The following is a 23,471-nucleotide window of genomic DNA, read 5'->3' on the forward strand; positions in this document are numbered from 1 at the left end:
TGCCATAGCAAGAGTAATTACCTTAGATCCAGGACTAGGGCAAATAGATAACTGGAGCGTAATAGAGCCTTAGTCATTATACCTTGACAGCTTTTTCACATTTGGTGTCGTTATTAATTCAGTATTGCCATAGGGGGTTAATATGGGGCTTATGTTGGGCAGTATTTTGCATTGAATTCTTTGGAGTATGTTCATAGAAGCTGCTAATAGCACTATCAAACCACGATAAGCCTACATGACAGTGCATGCTGCTTCTGCCACGGTTTTCGCAAAACTGTGTAAATTAGTGCTTAGTCGTCCAAACCAGGGCCAAACAACTCTCTAAAGACTCACTCAACTTTCTGAAGAACCACTTAAAGGGGTTGTCCAATTGTAAACTTTTAATGGCCTATCCTTGGGACAGGCCATCAATAGTAGACTTGAGCGGGTCCACCACCTGGGACCCCTGCTGATCAGCTGTAAGTTGGGTCTTTGTGCTCATGCACTGATTTGATTTCTGCAGGATGTAGACAGCTCTGTTCTCACTGCAGTGGCCAGGCTAGGCATTATGGACTACGTTCCCATTCACTTCAATGCCTGTAATACCAAGACTGGCCACCACAGTGAGAACAGAGATGTCTGCTTCCTGCAGAAATCAGCTCAGTACATGAGCAAAAAGGCCCAGCTTACAGTGGATCATCAGGGTTCCTAGGGGGCAGAACCTTGCAAATTTAGTATTGATAGCTTATTCTTAGGAAAGGCCATCAATAGTTTACAACTAGACAACCCTTTTAACTCTCTGAAGAGCTGCTCAACTTTCCTCGAACAGATGATGTCAGGGGAAAGAAGGTTTGGGGACATTAAATATCAGTGGGTAGATATGCAACTACCAGATCTGTCTGGATAAGCCAAACGTTCATATATATGGGAGAGCCAAGAAGAACAGCTTCTGGCCGAGCAATTGTGTTCAAAAATTACTTGTTGCTACATAGACCCCTATTAAAGAACCTGAACTTCACCAATACTCCTAAAACTAAAATATATAACACTGAAAAAGAAGAAAGTAGAAGGACGAAGAAGTATAATAGAAGAAGGAGAAAAAAGAAAGAAGAAGGAGGAACAAAAAGAAGGAGGAGAAAGGAGTTAGTAGAAAGAAGGAAGAAGAAGTAAGAAGAATGGCCTAGACGAACCACCCAAGGTTTGGGTTCTTGCCAAACCAAACTTTTAGCAAACTTCAACCCGAACTCAGAGTCCTACTATTTTGGGTCGCTCAACACTATTCGGGAAAGCTGAATCTTCAAGTACAGGACCAAAATAAGAAACAAGCAGCATAAAGAAACATCTTAACTGGAACATTAAGAACCTTCCAGTGGCAGGAGGTGCCGTATATAACCCAGGAAGAGCTGGGATAGGCTAAGGACAGAAAAGTTAGGTGCACGTTCTTTTAAGTAGTATATTAAGCTTATGCGCCCTACATGTCTAGGCAATGGCAGAAGAAATAATGCATTGCTGGCTGCACAGGTGGAATATGTTGGTAAAAGCAACCAGGGGAAGGTGAGACAAGATACCACTAGTCGCAGCCAGTGGCCATCACAGGATGTTTGTAGTTGGACTCTGATCTCACTAGTAGATGATAACCATTCTATTAATTCAGAATTCCCTAGTAGACCAGACTAGACAACCCCTTTAACATTCCAGTAGGCAGAAAATCAAGTTCCTTCATTCCTCACTGAACCACACTTCCCATCCGAACTCTCAATTGAACTTTGAATGTGGGTGCAGAAGAAAATAACATTTTATGTATATTGAAGTAAAAAAAAAGGACCTATATTTTTATTCAAAAAGTGGACAATTCCTTTAAGAACCAAAAACAGTTGATCGGCAGCTATTGTGTTTGGAACTACAAATCCCTCAAAAGCCTATTATTAGCAGAACATAAAAAGTAATTAGATGTCAATAATTCACTCAATGGCTAGTAGAAACATCAACGTCATAAGTAGACAGTAGTTTGGGCCCCCGCGGTTCATACATACAGCTTTTCGTCTTGCATTGTTCCTGTTGTGAAAGAGTCATTGTTTCTGTTTAGATGTTGTGCCGGATTTTGGTGGGATCCTTCTATTATTGTATCACCAATTAACCTTCTGTCAGTCACCGAAACACAGCGGGTGCTATACAAAGAGGCTTCCAGTCTACATCCGATGATGTCTCTAATGACAATTAGTCTGGAGAAAAACTGACTGTTGATGGGAATTGATCTCTCCCCTTTAACTTATGTGATTTCAGCTTCCTGCGGCTTCACATTGTTTAATGAAAGTCTAATTGTCGTCATTACTGAAGGATCGGGAAGTAGAGTGACTCGGGATGGAGCAAAGAATTAATTGTCTGCGAGGTTGTGTTCACTCTGGCCACTTCTGTATCTGCAATGGGTAGATGTTATATTACAAGGTACAAGGACATTACTAGCGAGAAGACCTCTGCGATCGACAGACATTCCTGTGGCAACGGATCAGACAAACCACCGATTTCTGCTATTTAAATCTTAAAGGGGTTATCCCACGAAAATCATTTAAAACCTAACCACATAATACTGATTGGATTTGGGGGTCTGATTGCTGCGACCCCTGCAATCGTGAGAACAGTGCACCCGAAGTCCGCCGAGTCAACGAAGAGATGGTGCGCCTGTGTGACCCACATTCAATTTGCTTTTCTGGGGCTGACGGACCACAGTGCTTGGCTATCTCCATAGACAGTGGGTGGAGTGGTGATCAAACATGCTCCATTAACCTGATGGACTTGAGTTACACCTTTTCCATGATCATTCAGGCGTCAGATCTCCAGTAATAAACATTTATCAGCTATTTTATGGATAGAGTCCCATAGAGATGAATGAGGAAACAGTGTGCATGCTCAACAGCAGACCCCTTGTGATCGCTGAAGATTCCAGAACTCATATCCCCACCAATCAGATATGTATTCCCTATCCTGGGGTGAAAACCAAAACAAACTGATAGGCTTTGAATTTAGGACAACTTAGTCACTGTGTCACCATGTTTCCCATGTTGTCTGATTCGCCTTTGACTAATAGCACGGGAATGGTTGGGATAGGCTGGGGACAGGAAAGCTAGGTGTGCATGCTAGCCCTTTAGGAGGTGGACTGAATGCACATATCCTATGAGGCCAGGTAGTGACAGGAGGAATGATGCAGTATCCACCATAGAACAGATAGAAAGGCAGGGAACACCAGCAACAGTGACCGCTGTCAAGGGGGGTGAGAGGAGAGGGGCTGGTTGCAGCCAGCAGCCATCACAGTTTACTTGTAGCTGTTCTCTGATTTGGTTAAAAGATAATGATTGCGCTATCCATTCGAAATTCCTTAGTAGGCCAGACAAACCCATATCTTACTAAGTCCCTGCAGAAAAAAAGCAATGTACTTAACTGTGTTTTTTTGCATTTAATTTTCCTTCTCATATATTTAGAAAGCACCATACTTGATTTGCAGGCTCTCCTCCATTCACGTTTCTAGCTGGGGGAGGGCCTTCCTAGCATTGATCAGCTGGTCACTCTCATGAATGACCACCAGCTTAGTTCCCTCTCCTCTTTCTGAGGCTGTGTAAAATAACCATGCCCACTCAATACTACACAGCTATCTTTCTATCCTTTCACTGAGTATCTGCTGGTCCCATTCCCCCGTAATGCTAATAAGAGCAGAAAATTCACCCTGACTGAATTACAGCCCCTGTAATAGTAGCTTTCTCTGCTCTATGTGCTCCCGATCTCCTCCACTATCCCCCAGCACTCTGTGGAAAGGCAGTGAATGCACATTCACAACGGGAGCAGGCTATGAGCGGAGCTCTCAGTTTACTCTGACAGAATTTGCTACGTTTTAGGTCTTCCAGTCTGCAGTGCCTTGGAAAACAATACAAGCATAGAAATCGAACAATCAACCATCTTTAATGAAAACCTATTACAAAAAGTTTTCATTTCTAAAAATATATTGATAATAAAAGAGTGCTAATGTGTCCATGGGCTTTAACATCCAAAAAAGAGGAGAATGAGCCACCATGTGGCGCACAGAGGGTCTGGTTCACCTTCGGCTAATAAATCATCTCTATTCAAGTTCAGGTTTTCTCCAGGTTCCCTGCTTGCCTCCCATACTCACATACAGCAGCTAATGGATTTTCCTTGACCAGTGTGGGACAAGGGTTCCTCAGATGCAGCCCCATCTATACAAAACATGCACACAATAACTATTAATTGCACCGTAAAGTTTGTTGTAGACACAGGATGAAGCATCCATCAGGTCTAATACTGTAGGTTATATGTGAGCCATCTTACATGAAATAGGCCCTAGTGGTTGGGGTGCCCCAAGCCTTTATGTTGCTTGAGGTGTAATGGGACTCAACCCTCCAATAGTAGGTTTTCCCCTTAGTGGCCCCAATGGTATAAGTGACCCTCTTAGTAGCCCCAGTAGGAGTATTGTCCTTCATAGTTGCACTGGTAGTAATATTGTCCTCCATAGTGGCCCCAGTAGTAATAGTGTCCTCCATAGTGGCCCCAATAGTAATAGTGTCCTCCATTGTGGCCCCAGTAGTAATAGTGACCCTGGAGCTCCAGCTGGACAACAACCCAACAAGCATTTCACTCACTAAGGCCTCATGTACATGGGCAAATTTTTGCTGTGGAATCCTAGGCTGGCATCTGCCTCTGGGTTCCGCAGCAATACCCCTCTATAGCATGCTATGGAAAGATGATTCTTCATGCACACGAGCGGAAACCAATTGCCGTTTCTGCTCATGGATGAAAAATCGCAGCATGCTCCATTTTTCTGTGGTTCCTGCACTGATGACTTCCATTGAAGTCAGCAGAAGCCGTCTGACCCGCGGCCCGTCCACACTTGACATTGCGAAGGGGTCGCAGATTCCGCGGGAAAAGCATGAGTTTAAAAGAAAATCTGTACTGCACAATGACGAACCGTGCGAACCATCCGCTGTACAGAAGAGCCAGAAGAAGACAGGTCTGCGTGGATGCGGGCGAAGAAGACTACAGGTACACAGGGTCACCTGCCGCGGACAGGGCCGAATTCCGTGTGGGATTCTGCAGCTGGAACCAGGATGTGCCGTGTGAACCCAGTGTAAGTTTGCAGCTTCCGGTTCGCCAGCAGCCGCCATTGTTGAGTCTGTGACCCCCTAACCACTCCCCTGGTGTCTACATGCAAGAATGTAGATGCCTTCAGTACTTACAGTATTATGAATGGAGGAAATTTGTGAACCCCACAACAGCGGAGATCAATGTGGGTGACTGTGTTGTGTACAGCTCCACAGAGGTTGTTGGCGCTATAATGTGTAACAACACGTTACATGATGTCTTTAATTGATTTATATGACATTCACTGCTCAGAACGTCTGCTTCCATAGAGATTTACAGGGAATGATGGGTTTGGCTGGGGTGGAAGAAATGTAAGACATGTCATGATATATTTGTTATTGCACAGTATCTGTGTATATCTTCTGCTTCCAACAAAAGTCTCTCTGGAGGTGAAAAATGCATGATTCAGGCAATAAAAGTGTAAATATCGGAGGCTTGTCGGATTCTTCCTGACACCGGGGACCTGTGGCAGCATCCTTTACATCTCAGCGCAGCTCCCAGAGGTCGGATGTTTAGGAAGATGAATACAGATAGACGTGTAGCTGCCTCCATGGGGAATCTCCGAAAATATTTATCTGTTGCTAATATGGGGAGAACTGAATTCTTCGAGAGGCCAAAGAAGTTCTGACATGTTCTCCAGGCTCATAATGATAAGTCCCCGAACTCTTCCGGAAGGCTAAACCTTTTTAATAATGAACTCCTAATGATGACGACCTAGCATACTAATGCACAAGCTTTATAGGCTGCTTGTCCCAGTGATCTGCTGACAACGCGCTAATGTTAATCCATGGAGCAACTCTAAGGCCTCGGTCAGATGGGCGATTTTTCCCGCGATTTGCGCATGCGATCTGCGCATATTTAGAACCATTGCTTTGCAATGGTATCGGACATATGCCCGCTTTTTATGCGGATGTCCGATAAATTATAGGACACGAGGAATCGCAGATCGCTGCTATCTGCGATTCCTTGTGTTCTCTATCTGCGCTCAATGGGGCCGGCGGCAGCAGCGCCGACCCCATTAAGAACATATACTACAATGATCATTCTCCTCTGCCACAGCTGTAACAGCTGTGGCAGAAAAGAATGATGTTCGCCCATTGAATTCAATGGAGCCGGCAATACAGCCGGCTCCATTGAAAGCAATGGGCTGCCGGCGAGCGCCGGATGAATTTTCGGGAAGGGCTTGAAAATATAAGCCCTTCCCTGAAAATCATCCAAAAATGTGTAAAAATAAAAAAAATATATATACTCACCTTGTCCCTGCAGCCGTAGTTCAGCCACAGCCGGCCGGCAGATCTCCTGAACTGCTCTGAGTAGTATTCAGCAGGCGGGGATTTAAAATCCCCGCCTGCTGAATGGGCTGCCTCTGATTGGTCACAGTCCTCACCAATCAGAGGCAGCTCTCACTCACTCATTCATGAATGGGTGAGTGAGGGCTGCCTCTGATTGGCTCAGCGCAGGGACCAATCAGGGGCAGCTCTCAGCTGTCATTCAATGTCATTAAATCCCTGCCTGCTGAATACTACTCAGAGCAGTTCAGGAGAACTGCCGGCCGGCCGCGGCTGAACTCCGGCTGCAGGGACAAGGTGAGTATATATATATATATTTTTTTTACACATTTTTGGATGATTTTCAGGGAAGGGCTTATATTTTTAAGCCCTTCCCGAAAATTCATCCAGCGCTCGCCGGCAGCCCATTGCTTTCAATGGAGCCGGCTGTATTGCCGGCTCCATTGAATTCAATGGGCGAACATCATTCTTCTCTGCCACAGCTGTTACAGCTGTGGCAGAGGAGAATGATCATTGTAGTATATGTTCTCAATGGGGTCGGCGCTGCTGCCGCCGGCCCCAGTGAGCGCATATAGAGAACACAAGGAATCGCAGATAGCCGCGATCTGGGATTCCTTGTATCTGCCCGTTTTGCCGAAAACGCTGCTAGCTGCAGCTTTTTCGGGCGATTTTTCGGCCCCGGTCACGCGATTTGCAGATGCGCCTGTCTGACCGAGCCCTCTCAGTTAGGTGAGGATCGAACACCACAGCTACTGCTATCATGATCTATAGTGTTCTTCCCAGGCTATTTCCACCTCTACCACCAATTTTATTGCTTCAAGAATTCTAAGATACAAAATAAAGGAACTTCTCCATTGGTCTTGCTTAAAAATCTCTTCTATGCAGCTCCTATGCAGTTCTATGAGTCTCCATAGTTACAGACTACAATCAACCCTCTGTAGTCTGATCTTGTGTTACTTTAGTCCTTGTTAAGAGGAAACCAGACAGTAGGAAATGATTCTGCCCCATCTACTATCTATCTATCTATCTATCTATCTATCTATCTTTCTTTCTATCTATCTGTCTGTGGTGGCCCAGTACATGCTTTCCTGCCCCCCTCCATAATGCCATACATGTATGTCTCATGTTGATGCTCTGTGCAAAACTGTCTTGTCATTCTGCTATGTGTGTTGCACAGCTGCAGTGTGGGATGGGTTAATATCTGAGCTGACTGTCTGTAATGTATCAATTCTATTATGTAATGTGGTATGAGAGAGTCTATAAATGTGAGTGATTGAGAGCGGGAAAAGGAGTTCCATGTCTTCAGGAGTGGTAGTCGGGAGGTCCAGCTACAAGGGGGCTCGTTCAGCCCTCATGTAGTGAAGCATGCAAGAGGAAGAGAGGTTTCCCGTCCTGGATGTATTTGTGAGGAGAAAGGAGTGAGCCCCACCTGAGAAGAGCAAGAGCAAGCATAGTTGTGAGCGAGTGTGTATCAAGGCCCAGTGCAGAGGTACTATTTACGTCTTATATATTCCTAATTAGCCATCTGAAGTCTGGATCACCGATTAGAGGTACACTCATTCTGTCACGCACGAGTGATCTGAAGCCTGGATCACCGTGTGGAGGTACTACTGTCAAGTTTATTTAATTGCCAGCACTGTCATTACTTCAAAGTGTGCCTTGTATCCTGCTAAAGTTACATTGAGTAAAAGTTGTTCTAGGCCCTGACCGTTCCCGGGGACATGAGGTATGATAGATCTGTCTGTGACTCATTTATTTCCCCGCCAATGTTCATGCCAGGGGGTACCGGAATGGTGGTGTCACCTCATGACAAATTGTGCACCTATTTTCCTGTTTAATTGGCATCCCCATGCCAGGGGTGTCCAGAAGAGGCCCAGCGCTGCCCTGGCTTTGGCTACATGCATCCCTCTGGGAGGGAGCCTGGTGGGTGCTGCCATGACAAGCCTGCATCTTGCCCTCCCAGCTCCTCAGCGTATGCCATGTGTCCGGGACGCTGCAGCTTTATTTCATATCTATTTATCTATTTCATATCTATCTATTTCATATCTATCTATCTCATAGCTATCTATCTCATATCTATCTATCTATCTCATATCTATCTATCTCATATCTATCTATCTATCTATCTATCTATCTATCTATCTATCTATCTATCTATCTATCTATCTATCTATCTATCTATGCCTGTTTATGGGTTGACAGTCACTTCGTTTTTAGGTGAACTAAAAACCATGTGACTCCAGCAAGTGAGCGATTCTCACTTATTTGCCCTGCTGGGTTCTGTGCTCACACGGGACAACAGTCGGCCATAATAGCTCTCTTGACAGGTTAGCCTGTAATGTAGCATTACCCTTATCTTGTGTGTCAGTACAGTGGGGGGTCCATTTCTGCTAAAACCTTTCCTCAAGCCTAAGCTGCTGTGTTATAGGGTGGCACATAACCCTTGGATACTATGTGTGTATTGCTTGAACTGTCACTTTAAATGCTGTTTATTAGAAATGTTTTGTTTTAAGACTGCACCCTGTGGGTGCTGGGTGGGGCAACCCATATCTGGCACAATGCGCCAAAAATCCCCTGTAACCAGGGTGTGGTACAAAATGTAGGATGGAGCTCGTCCCCTGGCAGAGAGAAAGTGAGCCAGTCCTGAGACAGTGAGAAAGTTTGTTAAAATTGACTACGGATGTGCGCTCATTTGCTTCTCGCGCTGATGAGAACCGGTTGCCTAGAGCCGGAGACAAGACGGTGGCTGAGAAACCGTTTGTGAGCTGGGCGGATGACGTGGACACCAGGAAGACTCTCCCTTGGAAGACTCTACATCTCAAGATCCAGGTAGACCCCTGACCCCCAGAGACTACAACACCCATCAGCCGATCCTGATCCTGGGGTGGAGAACTCTGTAGTAGTGCCCCGTTTCAGCTGAGTGAAGCAGTCACATACATACATGACCCCTGCTGTGCATTTTGACTTCTATGACTCCATTTAGTGCATGCAGTACATATGAAGCAGGGCTTTGTTTTCTATATTTAAGAGGGGTAGTCTATCACTTTAGATGTAAATACAGATATGGAGATGTCCACTGACCGGTATATTTCAAAAGTTTGGAAAAAGTTTAGTTATACTAAGTGAAGCGATGGCATGTTGTTAAGATGTGCATTGGTGGGCACTAGACCTTTGAGACCCTGCTGATACCAGGGGCAAGTTCTTTTCCCTGCACGGCGGCACTCCCGAATAATGCTGTTCTTTGCACAGTAGCCCCCAGCCACAATTAAGGGTAAACTGTAGGAAACTAGTGCTGCATCACTTTCACTGTCAGGATCAGTTGGCATCCTAGAGGTTAGACCCCCACTGACCATACCGTAAATTGATGGCACATTCTACTGAAATGCCATCACTTTATAGACGGGAAAACCTATTTAAAATTTAACTACATTTTTAAAAAACTTTTGACATGTCATTGTGACATGTCAGAAGTTTCGACTGGTGGGGGAACGAGTGCTGGGACCCGCACAGTCGCTAAAACGAACAGGCAAAAGCACTCAGCTGAGCGCTGTGGTTGTTCTTTCACTCCTCTTACTTTTCAATTTTGCGTGCTGCAATACCCAGAATGCAGTGCACATTAGGAACTGCTACTGAGCGTCCCCAACGTCACGTGAAGCTGAAATCAGCTACGGATTCACAGAAATGGTACGGATGTTGACAGGGTTTTTGATGTGGAAATGCTGTAGATTTTGCTGCAGAATTTTCTGCTATGGAAACATACCCTTACACAGATGTACGGTCGAACAATGGTGCCTAGGCTTAACAACTAGGTGATCGCCATGGGTCCTGCTCCCAGAGCCCCTAGCAAACAGCCAGGCATATGTAGTATAATTGTAGTATTACGAGATGGCCATTCTGTAATACAAGTATGGGTTAAAGTCCACCAGAATGGGTGCCACTCTTTCAGAGGGGGGTCCTGAGTGGGGAGGCCCACTCTGTCGTTCATGATCCCTAATAGTACATGTGGACAGACGTTGCCATATCAGTCAATGGGGTCTATCTCTCTATCTTTGCACACTAGTTTTCTGGAGTACAAAACTTGCAATTTTGGCCTATGCAGCAAAATTGCAACTTTTTACAGGTGTGTGCTGAGCCCTGGCACTTAATCAAAAAGTGGGCAGAGCCTAACATTAGGGGGTGTGGCCCATCACATTTACTATAGTGTTTCCCAGAAACCAGTGTACAACATAGTAGCCCGGACCTGGCATAGGTGTCAGTCCGGCATATGGAATACCACCAGATACCACAAATGTATTAAGAGGTTTGTGCCTTTTAATACATTTGTTGCACTGCCGCCAGCTGACAGTTTACTTAGACTGGCGTGTGAAGCGCTGGCCTAAATAAATAGCTTCAAGTTGCTTTACTTGAAGTCCAATTGCAAAACACATAGAAAAAAAATCAACTGTGCTAAGTTTGTCCTTGCAGCATGTATAACACTCAGTCAGCACTGCTACATCTGTATCAAACGTCTGCTTATATAACTTACTCAAAGTGAATCTAGAGAGTCAGTAAGTCAGCACAGTGCGGAGCCAACTAAGTATCATCCGCGCCAGATGTGATTACACTATAAAGATGTAGCAGAGCCCAATGTGTGATTGATCTGTTTGTTTAGTAGACTGACGGAGCTAGTATCAGCAGTCCTATGTAAAATGACAGATACAAATGTAGCAATTGGTGTTGAGTGAACTGGTTTGGCATGAACCCCAACCGAGGTTTTACCCAAAGCAGAATTCTACTAGTTGGGTTCGCTCAACACTAAACACCAAAATTTCAATATGACCACTGAGTTATTGAGAGAAGATCATTTCAGACTCAGTCATAATGTATGAATATCCCCATTGTTGTAGTACTTTCACATGTGCAGTTTTTTATGTAGTTTTAATGTAGTTTTTGTAAGTTTTTGCTGCATTTTTTTTGCGAAAATAACAAAAAAAAATCAGTTTCCTATAATTTCCACCAAAAATGTGTTGAAGACCAGTTAAAAACCAGGAAAGGGGTGTATTTACAGGGACAATTTTCCCATTCAAGTCCCATCCGATTGTGATAGGGATACACATTTTACTGAATCGGGGAGAGAATTGTTTTTAATTAAAAGCACAGTCTAGATCTTTTCTGTGATACAAAAATCTAAACATCTTATTACATGTCATTTTTTTAGCCAAATGTGTACATAAATGGAGAAAAGTATCACAAAAACTTTTTATCTAGAAAATAAATTAAAAAAAAAAAAATACAGATTATAAATGAATAAATGGAAAAAGCATTCTATATGTAGAGAGTAAAAAAAGAGGAAGTGAAAAAATCACAAATAATCCCTACCTAGACATAAAAACTAGCTAAATAAATGGAAACATGGGGAAAAAAATCAATATCTAGATATTACAAAAAGAAAACAGCAAAACTGTTCAAAAAGTTTGTTTGAAAGGAAAATCCTACTTTACCATTGGATCACAGCCAACATCTAACTGCTTTGATTTTTTCACAGAAAAACCAACTCCAAAAATGCACTTTTCACCTATTTTTATAGTACAAACTGAGTTTTGAGTACTTGAATTAATCTACTGCATTGAACCTGATCTAGCTCTCCTGTCTCTGCCATCCACATCTCCTCTCCTTAATGTTTTCTTCCTAACTCAGTCTGAACTACAATTTTTTTTTTTCAAAAAGTTTTTTAATAGTCATAAAGTTTGGTTAAAAATATCAGATATTACTTTTTTTTACCATAAATTTTAATTTTTCTTTTTCCTAAGACCTTCCCAACTTTTTTTTTTAAGGGAGGGAGTATGAAATCACTACAAATACTGTTCATATTTAGAATTTTGACTCAACGTTCTCATTCTGTAAAGCTCTTAATATATTCTGCTCACATGAGTCTCCTGGGAGCTGTCTGCCTTCTTATCTTTCCAACGAATAATACCAGCTCAGGAATGCGGTTTTTTTTATTTTTCAATGATTTCGGAGAAAAAAAGCTTTAACCATATGTGATCCCTGCTATAGAGTAAGATATTTTTTAAACAGTTTTAACATTTTATTGATGTTTTTGCAATAATGATGACTTTTTCGAGAAATTTTGATTTTGTTGTTTGTCTAAAATGTTTTTAATTTTTACAAAAAAAAAATTCCAATTGACTATTTGAATTGGCCTATATGGTAAATTCTAGCTTAAATATATGAGATGCTAAGGGTTAGACACTGTTGGAACAGGTGGCTCTAAAACAACTATTTGGTTACTATAGGCACAGTCATTGAAAGTATGAGCCTGATGTCTAGGTCATATTGGTAGAATCATATTGCTAATATACTACTGATCATCAAGATCAAAAATTAACCTAGTAATATAGTTTGTAAGGCTGCGAAAAGACACATCCAGTTTAGCCTGCAACATTGGTCGAAAGGAAGGCTAAAAAAGTCATGTACAAACCAATTTTCCTCATTTTAAGTAAAAAAAATTCCTTCCAGGCTTCAAATCTGGCAGTCAGAAGAACTCCCTGATCATATATGCATGGTATCCAACTTGTGGCTTCCCAGCTGTGGCAAAATGTCAACAGATGGGGAACCACAAGTTGGAGACCTCTTGTATATATAATCTATTGGCACTACTTGTAAGGTTCCCATAGGCAAGAAGAAATGTTTTGTTGTGTTTCACAGCCTAACCTCTCACCTGAAAATGGACAGCATTAGATTGGACAGTTCAGATTTTTCTTGCCCAATTCCTTTTTTTTTTGCTTCCCCCAATAGAAGTGTCATCAATTGTTTCTGGCACCTTCTTATCATCCCGATCTTGCATAGTGTTAACACACTTTTCTGAGCTGAACATGAATGTTAACAAGAAAAACAGTCATCTTAACGGTTCAGCAAAAAGATCGCTAGGGGTAAAATTTTTGTATTTGTCTTTCCGGAACACCTTACGGATGTAGTAGAGTTTAACTTCACACTTAACATGTTGATGTGCTTTTTCAATTGCTTGCCAATGGCTTTTTAATATTTTTAAATGGACAAGATGGCGTTGCAAAAGTTATCATACTCAAGTTAAACTTTCTACATCTCTACTTACAAACTGGTTTCCCATTGATGATAAGTTGCCAATGACAATGTATCAGAGTTTGGCCACATGGATTGTTTCCTGCTTAACTACGTATCAATATCAGACACTGAATTCAAGATAGAGCAGTCTTAATATCTTCATAGTCAACATTGTCGATTTAGAGTCAGGTCCCTGAGAATTCTAACCTGATCGTAGCTTTTTTTTTTGCATTTTTAGAGTTTTTGAAAAATAGCTATAGCATGAATGTTGGGTTTGGAAGAGGGCACTATGGTTGGGTTCGTACAGTGAGGTTGAACCTTAATGGAATTGGGTTTGATTGGAAAGGAGGAAGATGACCCTGGTCACACTGGCTTTCGGAGCCTCCAGCAGGGGTTCCTTTGCCCATTCCATTACTTTTCATGGCAAGAATATTTTGGTTTGCCATAAACACCCAATGGAAACCTTAATAATGGTGTTGGTCAGTTTCAGTTGGCAACCATTCATGAATGTGATGTTACCTCCCTATTGAAGACCCTTAATGACTCCTGTTTTTGTAATTTCTCCTCATATGCACATGAGGTATCTCCAGATACTCCACATTCCTCACACAACATGGTTAGGTTGACTAGCTTCCTATGTCATAAAGTGTGGTGGATAGGGAAGTTACATTGAGATGCTTAGGGACAAGGGCCGATGTGAAGAATTTCTCTGTACAGTGATGTTCTTACAAAAATAGCATTGATAAGATATAAATGTATTACCTGATGGTTGAGTCACTTGCTTGGTGCCATATTGCACAGTAATACAGAGGTCATTATCAAGAGGAAATTTATTACAGTTCAGCATCTCTGGCCAAGGAAAACCATACGACTCCATGACTGGTGCACAACTATCTCGCACCACCTCACATAAGGACCGGCATGGGTAAATAGGTCTCTCCAAGCAAATTGGCGCAAACAAGGAGCACAAGAAGAGTTGGGTATCTCTATGACATCTCTTCGCCAACAAGGGAACCCAACTACTGGCTTGTTGCTTTACTTCAGGCATGGTCTCATGGTCGAGTAAATTAGGAAGCCTCATCTTCTTATAGCCAACATTATGGCAAAGATGGAGATCTTGGGGAATGTCCACACATTTGCTCTGCTTAGTGTAGAATCGTCCATTCTGGAAATTGTCCGACTGCCAGCTGTAATAATCATATTCTTCTGCAGAACTCCAAAGGATAAACCCAAAGTTTAAAAGGGCCACAACGTTCCAGTGGAACTGCATGACTGCACCAGAAGTGGCCAAAGTTCTTTCAAGGCTTATGCATGTATTGCCCCAAGATGCTTTACCGTCTCTTCAATTTTCTTGTATTAAAAGTTCATAAAGTGCAAAAAAACAGGGAAAAAAGTTGTTCTTTCTAGACTTTAGAAATACTTTTCTTTCCTTAGTCTGTCACTTTCTCTCTTGCCAGGTTCTCTGCTGCTGCAATTAGAGAGAGGGAGAGAGACAGCTGGAGCTTGTAGGCTGCACAAGAAGTGAATTAAAAGTCTGCGCTTGTTTGCTTGCTTCCAAAATCCTTACCCAGTTCAGGGAATCTTAGCACCACCCACCTCTAATCTTTTAAGTGAGCCCTGAAGGATTAGCCAGCAGCCTGTCTACAGTGGCCAAGCCTCTCCGCCTGCTGCTTGGACTCTGTATGTGTAAGATGTGACAGTCCTGCAAGCTTCTCCTTCTGTGTAGCCAGTTTATATTGATACCGTCTTGTGCAACTAAAGGCTTTACATTTTCTCCGGTGACTTTCACCTGTAGGCATGTTCGCTCTTTCATTGTTTTGCTAAGAAATGCCGTGTATTTAACCCTTTGTGGTTCCATTTTTTATTCAACCGCACTTTTGACAAAAGTTCCATCCTATCTATCTATCTATCTATCTATCTATCTATCTATCTATCTATCTATCTATCTATCTATCCCCTATCTATTTATTTATCTATCTATCTATCTATCTATCTATCCCATATCTATCTATCTATCTATCTATCTATCTATCTATCTAATCTATCTCTAAACTTGCACTCTTTAGGGCAGAGTCAAAAAGTGAATACAACAAAGGATATAACTATTAGTTCTTCTTTATGCAAAAGTTTATCTTCTGACTTGTCCTATAGGGAGAAGATAATAGTATCAGTGAGGGTCCAGGTGCCTTGCAGATCAAATGGGACTTCTGACCCTATGGCTGCTTTCCCCTTCTTTTATGGAGACCGATAGCATTGTGCAGTCCATATTGCCCATGGAATAGAAAGATTGGGCAATCCCTTTGTTCAACCTTCTTTCTTTGGCCCCAAACTAGCCACCTTGGCTGCTATATATGTAAAGTGGAAGTGTCTCCATATAAATACATTATAAGTGAGTTAATGTTAAAATTGTATGATTGTGACTTCAAGAAGAGGCACGGAGGCAAAGGATTCGGAAATGGACATATCTGGAGCGTTAGGCACCAGTGTTGGGTGGAAGTAACAAGTAGAAACCTAAGATGTGTGAAGAGAGGGAGTAACTTCCAGAACTAGCGTGTTCTAGCGGAAAGAAGGTCCTACAGACTGTGAGCAGCGAGAAGATGAAGCCGTCTCAACTGCACCAACCTTTGTTCTGGTTAAATGAACTTTGTATGAAACTTTCCGAACATGCCCGGTTCCTTGCCTTCACATACACACTGTCTCACTCAAGCATAGAGATAAGGCAACAGTTTTTAAGAAAAGGACTGTTAAATAAACTTTCCTACTACAACATGAGCCACATGCTGGGGTATGAATCTTTTCTGTGTACGTTACGTTAAGCTGGAAGCTGTTCCGGGTCTTGCCACCCGTAGGTACGATTTGGTCGGATCCCCATTTGAAATTATTGGAGTCACCCTTATGCGGTAAAGGAGGGGCCATGTCACTGCTCTTTAGGCTGGGTTCACATGGGGTGGAATTGCCACGGAATACCTGTGTGGACTTTCCACACAAAAATTCCACTGGCAATCTTAATCCCGAGCCTAAGCAGCTAAGTGGACGAGATTTGCAAAAATCTCGCCCACGTGCTGCGGACAAACTGCGCTGAAACTGAAACGCTGCGTGGAGTTCAAAGCCGTAGCATGTCAATTTTATCGGCGTTTATTTGAATGGGACTGAACTGCACTCAGTCCACATAACAAATGAACCTGACATCACTGGCCTGAGAGGAGGCTGTGACTCTCACCTTATATAATAATTGTGCCCCAACAAACTAGTAGCGCCCCCACAAACCAAAGGTGACCCTGCTGTGCCACAAAAAAACTGATAGTGCCCTTGTTGTGTTGCCATAAACTAATAGTGCTTCCACTGTGCCACCAGAAACTAATAGTGTCCTCTCTCTCCTTACAAAAAGTAATGTCTCCTGCTGTGCACGAACAAACCTACTGTGTATGGGGCTCCGAAGCAGACGATGGTCACTGCACCTGGGATAACAAAGGTGCATCGGAAGAATTGGACCACAACTGATTGGCAAAGGGTTGCCTTCTCCGATGAGTCCCATTTTCTGTTTCATAGAACGGATGGACATTGGCAAACACCCTGCAACCATTGCTGGAAGAACACAAGTTGGCGGTGGCCGCATTATGGTATGGGGAACTTTTTTGTGGCATTCTCTGAGCCGCTCATCCATGTGGAAGGCACTCTGAGCCCATCTGGTTATGAATCCATCCTCGCAGATCACCTACACCCATACATGCTGTGCGTCTAACCTTAGGCAGGTAGGATCTTCCAGCAAGACAACAGTCGGCATGGCTCCAGATACCTGAGACCACCTACCAGCCCCCTATTGAGTCACTCCCAGCCCATCTAGCTGCTGTCCGTGCGGCACACGGGCATCAGTCTGGATATTAGCGGGTGGTCATAATAATGTGACTCGAATTTGTATATTTGTTAAAACATCAAGATAAAATGTATCCGCACCTAATTTTATGCCCCCGGCAACATACATATTCCAGAACTCTAAGGCTGCTTAATCACAGCATGGTGGCCAAAAACATCACAATTCCACTAAAAACCCAATTTCAATAAGTTGTAACTGTTCAGGAAATGTATAGTAGAGCACTTCAGAAGGTCATGCTTGCTGGATTCCTTGTGATGTTTGCCCGCCATGCTGTGATCAAGAAGCTTTAGAGCTTTGAAACACGTATGCTGTGGGGGGCATAAACTTATGTGCAGATACATTTTATCATGATGTTTTAACGAATATATAAATAAAGGAGAAAATTCTTCTAGAAGCTACTGGGTATTTTTCATGTCTATGTACAGCATACCCTGATTCCTTCCCATCTCTGGGACTTCAGCAGCTTCTTCTGCTCAGTAGCGCCCAAAAGTGATAGGTACAGGAGATGAGTCAGGATATGCTACATGTACATTTCTGCAGTGTTTTGCAGCAGGAAGAAAATAGCTCCATAAAATGTGCAGTGGCCCACTTTGGTACTGCAGGCTGAGTCCTATTGAAGGAAACAGTACTCAGCATGCAGTAGCAGCCCTGGCCACTATGCAATGTATTGAGCTGTCTGCTTCCTGCTGCAAAACGACTAAAAGTGAAACAACCCCTTTAATGAAGGACTTGAACAGAGTTTCAAGGGATGAGTCAAGTAGTCCTGGGAAAATTGGCTGGTACTCAGGGGTCTGGTAGATTTTACCTTTTTTTTCCGGGAGCCTCCCTAACTTTCTAGGAGATTTGGCAAGTATGGTGTAGACCTGGTAACAGGCACAGAGCTTAATTTTAAGACTTGTACCTTCAGGCTCACCTCACCCGTCCTATGGATTAATCTCGCACTTTTTAATAAACACTGAATGTTTGCCGTGCCTCCTGCTGTGGGGCTCCACAGGCGGTTGTTTGCACTCTTTGTGCTCCACTATAATGTCCGGCATCATAGGGCGGCTTGTGATCTTGTTACCAGAGATTCTGTTTAATTGACAGTAATATAAACAATCCTCCTTGCTGATATTAACTGTGATGAAATAACCAAACGACTTAATCAGCTATTAGCTTCTGTGAGATTACAGCAAGACTTAAAGGCCACTCCGGAGATTTCTATATCTTATTCATTTATTCTGCAGCTTTCGTCCAATATATACACTCATTGTCCAAAACACCAACTCCCCTAGAAGTTGTCGGCGGGATGAAACTGTCTCTGATTGTAATGTTGATATAAGTAAATTGATTGAAGGGAGGCTCTAGGACCCTTTTGTACTACCTCTAGTTTGGATGTAAGATGTGATATGGGTGGGCATAGAGGCTCTAGTACCCTGTTGTACCACCTCTAGCTTGGATACAAGATGTGATATGGGCAGGCATGGAGGCTCTAGTACCCTGTTGTACCGCCTCTAGTTTGGATGTAAGATGTGATACGGGCAGGCATGGAGGCTCTAGTATCCTGTTGTACCACCTCTAGCTTGGATACAAGATGTGATATGGGCGGGCATGGAGGCTCTAGTATCCTGTTGTACCACCTCTAGCTTGGATACAAGATGTGATACGGGCAGGCATGGAGGCTCTAGTACCTTGTTGTACCGCCTCTAGTTTGGATATAAGATGTGATATAGGCAGGCATGGAGGCTCCAGTACCCTGTTGTATCGCCTCTAGCTTAGATACAAGATGTGATACAGGTGGGCATGGAGGCTCTAGTACCCTGTTGTACCACCTCTAGCTTGTTTACAATATGTGTTTTAATATGGGCAGGCATGGAGGCTCTAGTACCCTGTTGTACCGCCTCTAGCTTGGATACAAGATGTGATACAGGAGGGCATGGAAGCTCTAGTACCCTATTGTACCACCCCTAGCTTGGATAAAAGATAGGATACAGATGGGCATGGAGGCTGTACTGCCCTGTTGTACCACCTCTAGCTTGGATGCAAAATGTACATATAGTATCCTGTGTATATCAATTTACATTTGCTGTAACTGAGCCTCTAGATTGTGCAAACTCATAGGTTTTAGAAGTTGGTGTCCCAGATGGTCCCATACATATTCTATTGGTGATAAATCTGGCTACGGGGCAGCCACTGTAGTGTAATAATGTTGTGGGGACATTCCTGTGACCCCCTTGTGTGTGCGGCCGAGCATTATCCTGCTGCCTCTTGGAAGCCGCCATGAGAGGAACACATGTGGCTGCAGGATGTCCTGAACATATCGCTGAGCGGTCATTGTCCCTCGTACCACTACTAGGGATGATTAACTGTCGTATGCAATGGCCCCCCAGACCATCACACCAATAGGGGGCAGTGTGCCGCTCCACAGCAAAGGCAGGAGTGAGGTGCTTACCACTAGGTGTCCAGACAGGAACACGGCCGTCGTCCTGGATTTGTCGCTGAACACAACCGGTTCCACTCCATAGCAGTCCAGCTTCGTCATTCATGACACCAAAGCAAATGGAGGCAATATTGGGTGAGTGTCAAAGGCAGTACATGTAATGGGCACTGTGAGTCCAAATGTCACTCAACCACATGCCTGGAAATGGTTCTGACAGACACAGGGCCTATAACTATGGCGCCACCTGTCCCTGAATGGCGGACAATGAAACACTTGGAGCTTTCATGCTTGTCAGATGATCCTCTCTACTGGTGGTCGGTCGAGGGCGCCCTGAATCTGGATCGCCTTGTGTGCCCTCACACATCCACTGGTCTCAAGACCTACTAACAGTCTGGTCAGAACGGCCCAAGTGGCGGGTAATTCGTCAATACGACCATCCAGCTTCTCACATCCCAATAACGCGCCCCTCTCAGACTTTGCTAACAGGGTGAAATCTCTTCTCTGCGTCGTAGAGGCGTCTAGTGGTCAACAAGCTCTACCCAAGCGGAAGAAGAGGTCACCACACACAAGGAGCCTCCGAGAGCCTTTTTTTAGACTAAGGGAAAGCTTATGCCCTGGCATAAGGTTTCCAAACATGACTCATTTCCTGGACTACATGAAAATGTGTTTGCAGCCCCTTGGTCTGTTCATGTTTTTTGTTGCATATTTGAACCACAATTTAAAAAACACATCAAAAGCTGCATAAGGTATTCAAAAACCACATGCGTTTTTTAGAAACTGCATCCGCGATTAAAAACCACATGCAAATTTACACAGTACATTTAATTTAAAAAAAAACTCATGCAGGTTTTTTGATGCGTTTTTTTTAATAATGAGTGAAGTGTGCAATCATATACAGGAGATACCCAGGCTATACCAGCATGGTCCATATCACTATATACAGGAAATGTATAACTTATACCAGCTACACATATATAATGATATACAATTGTACCGTTCACCGGGGAAATCTGCAGCTTGGAATTGGCTGCCGGCTGCCCCAGGTAATGGTCCTTCCATTCTATAAGTTCTACACAGTGCTGGCCTGTGGACCACGGCGGCACAACAGTATATAGCGGGAGTCCCCATGGAACCCCTAGTTAAGGGGCTGGGTCACAATTGCAACCCCTAGTAGTATGCCAGTGTCTCCATTCATTTTAATGAAATACCCGAGCGCTTGCCACTCAGCTATCTCTGCATTGAAAGTGAACAGAGCATTAGTGTATTTGCACCACCAGCACTCCATTCAGTCTCCAACTCATTTCAAGGAGTACAGCAACCCAGTGAGGAAGACGGGAGACACAACACCCCCGTTGTCGAGATCAGCAGGGGTCTCAGCGGTAAGACCCCTAACAATCAGCAAGCTACCCTCTATCCTGTAGGTAGGAAATAACTTGCAATCTTAGTACAACCCATTTAATGCATATGTATATACATGTGACATCCATGTGTTACATGTGCTGTTTTTTTAAGTCCATGTATGAATCATATGTCATTCAATTTTTTCTCGTGGGTGCAAAAAAAACTGAAGGAGGATTTTTTTTTTATAATTGGGTAACATTAATCAGCGAAAAACAAAGTGCCGGGTGTGCTCTGGTTTTTTTACACACTCATTGACTTGAATGGGTGAGTGCCATCCCAGAGGTCGGACCAGAATAGGACATGTTGCATTTTTTTACAGTCCATGTAAATCAGCACATCTGTATAGCCCCATTGACCAGTTGCAAATGTTGACAGTAGAGAGATGTGAAAATTGCTCATGTGAAGAAGCCTTAAAGGTCTCTCTGTCACATAGTAAGACACCCACATTATAAATGTTACATGGTATGTAGGGACCCTTTAATAGATTGTGCACTGCAGCCCAAGAGCTACAAGTTACCCTTCTGTACAGCCCCTATATTCCATCAATTGCTAATAATTCAATCCCCATATTAAAAAATCTCCTAAAAAATGCCCAAAATATGTCCAGATTTTGGTTTATCAGCGGCAGGACCATTATTCTCTGAATTTGGAAAGAATTTTGGCCTCTGCACAGTAGGTATTAGGAGGTCTGGTTGGGTGGCATTGATTGAAATTTGCAGCGATGGCATGTGCTTCATTCACCTGACATAGGGACGATCTCAACATGTTCTGCTTGAGATAACGCCATCATTTACATTGCCTGTAATGAAGAAAAATCACTACGTTAACATGAGATTGCATAAAGAAATGTTAAAATGAAGAACACCGTTGTTTTCCTGTTGAAATTCTCTGCCAGTTTGATATATCACACACCTAGCCTCCCATTGGAAAAATTAGAGTTGAGTACCAGATAGCAGCATTCAAAATGGCCGTCATTTTGGTGACATGGCCTAACAGGTTTCCCCCTTCCTCCACAGCTTGTATACAAAATTACATCACCGTCTGCCAAACAGTTTTCATTCTATATGGGTATTTCCACACTTTTGAACCAATGTGCACACACTATGTCAAAGTCAAAGGCTAGCAAAGCCCAGTCGCACTGTGGAAATAAACAACTCGGCACTGAGAAGGGTCAGAGGATGTCAAGAATCATTCTGATGAACAGATGCTGCATAGCCAAGCAAATTACAGCTGAATACAATGCTGGTGCTCCAACTAACATGTGCAAACGCACAACTGGTTGTCCCGTGGGCTTTAACAGCAGACAACCAATTCTAGCACCGTTGTGTCTAAGAAAAACAGAAAGACGAGACTCCAATGTGCAAAAATTAGATCACTGAGCAGTGGAAAATCAGCGCTCGGTCCGATGAAACCAGATTTCTGTTGCACCGTGCTGGCGGGAAATCAGAATTTGGTGCAAGCAGCATGAATCGATGACCCCTTCCTGTCAGCTGGTCAGAACATGTCAGCATCTCCATCTAATTTGCGGCAACTACAAGAAGCTTCCTATCCGGATGGGCCGATATTCCTGCAAAATGAGTTCATCCCCTGGTGCAATCTACGCCATTGGTGATTTGCTGTGGTTCTGAAGGCCAAACGAGATCCAACGTGCTGCTAGATGGGGATCTCTAATAAAAGGGCCATTTAGTGTCACCCATAACGTTATATGTGTACATGGATAATATACACACAATGTAGGAAGACTCTTTGATATGGGTAGAAGGTCAACTCCTCCAACGGGTAACGATTCGCTCAGATAAGAGAGGGGCTTGTGTAATCACGGAGACTCACATCATGGTCTTTGTTTCTTAAACCCATCTCCGGTTCTGCACTTCCAGTTTTGCTGAAACTTCTAATCCAACTTTTATGTAAAGAATGACAAAATCCCACCAACATTTACAGGGTGTTTCTATGGAGCTTCAGCCAAGATCATCCTTATCATGAGATACTTACTAGATACTTATTCATGAGAGCGGTCTATCTGCTGTAATCATGCTCCACAGATAAGTGCCTCTCTCCTATTACCTAGATGACCCCTTTGTGTTTGTCTGTCAAAGACATTAGAGAAGGTTTCATTGTCTCCCCATCGGTTTTCACTTTCCAGTTGCTTGTTATCTGCTGTATCTTGCTTCGAACATCAAGAGACATTGTTGGCAGGCGGCTGTATGATCGTGTTGGTCTTGATTTGTTACTTCGGGGGGTTAAAAGGAGCTTTCAATGTTGAAACACTTTCACACTTTTGGCAAGTGGAACAAATATTCTT

At 43.3% G+C, this 23,471-nt stretch overlaps 2 protein-coding genes across 5 annotated transcripts in view; one reads left to right on the forward strand and one right to left on the reverse strand.

The window, feature by feature from the left end:
• The window catches only part of SFRP5 (secreted frizzled related protein 5), a 71,268-nt gene extending 56,321 nt beyond the window's left edge, over positions 1-14,947 (reverse strand). The window contains exon 1 of the mRNA XM_066601092.1: positions 14,238-14,947. Within this exon, the coding sequence (XP_066457189.1) occupies positions 14,238-14,745 (508 nt within the window). The 5' untranslated portion in view covers positions 14,746-14,947. The remainder of the gene's footprint in view (positions 1-14,237) is intronic.
• The window catches only part of GOLGA7B (golgin A7 family member B), a 227,428-nt gene that overhangs the window by 82,936 nt on the left and 121,021 nt on the right, over positions 1-23,471 (forward strand). Inside the window, exon 1 of one of the 4 annotated variants that reach the window (XM_066601098.1) lies at positions 17,050-17,095. The exons of the other annotated variants lie outside the window; for them this stretch is intronic. Within the exon in view, the coding sequence (XP_066457195.1) occupies positions 17,093-17,095 (3 nt within the window). The 5' untranslated portion in view covers positions 17,050-17,092. Of the gene's footprint in view, positions 1-17,049; positions 17,096-23,471 lie in introns of those variants that run through there. 4 annotated transcript variants of the gene reach the window in all.

Source organism: Eleutherodactylus coqui, chromosome 4 (assembly GCF_035609145.1).
Source record: "Eleutherodactylus coqui strain aEleCoq1 chromosome 4, aEleCoq1.hap1, whole genome shotgun sequence".
Lineage (NCBI taxonomy): Eukaryota > Metazoa > Chordata > Amphibia > Anura > Eleutherodactylidae > Eleutherodactylus > Eleutherodactylus coqui.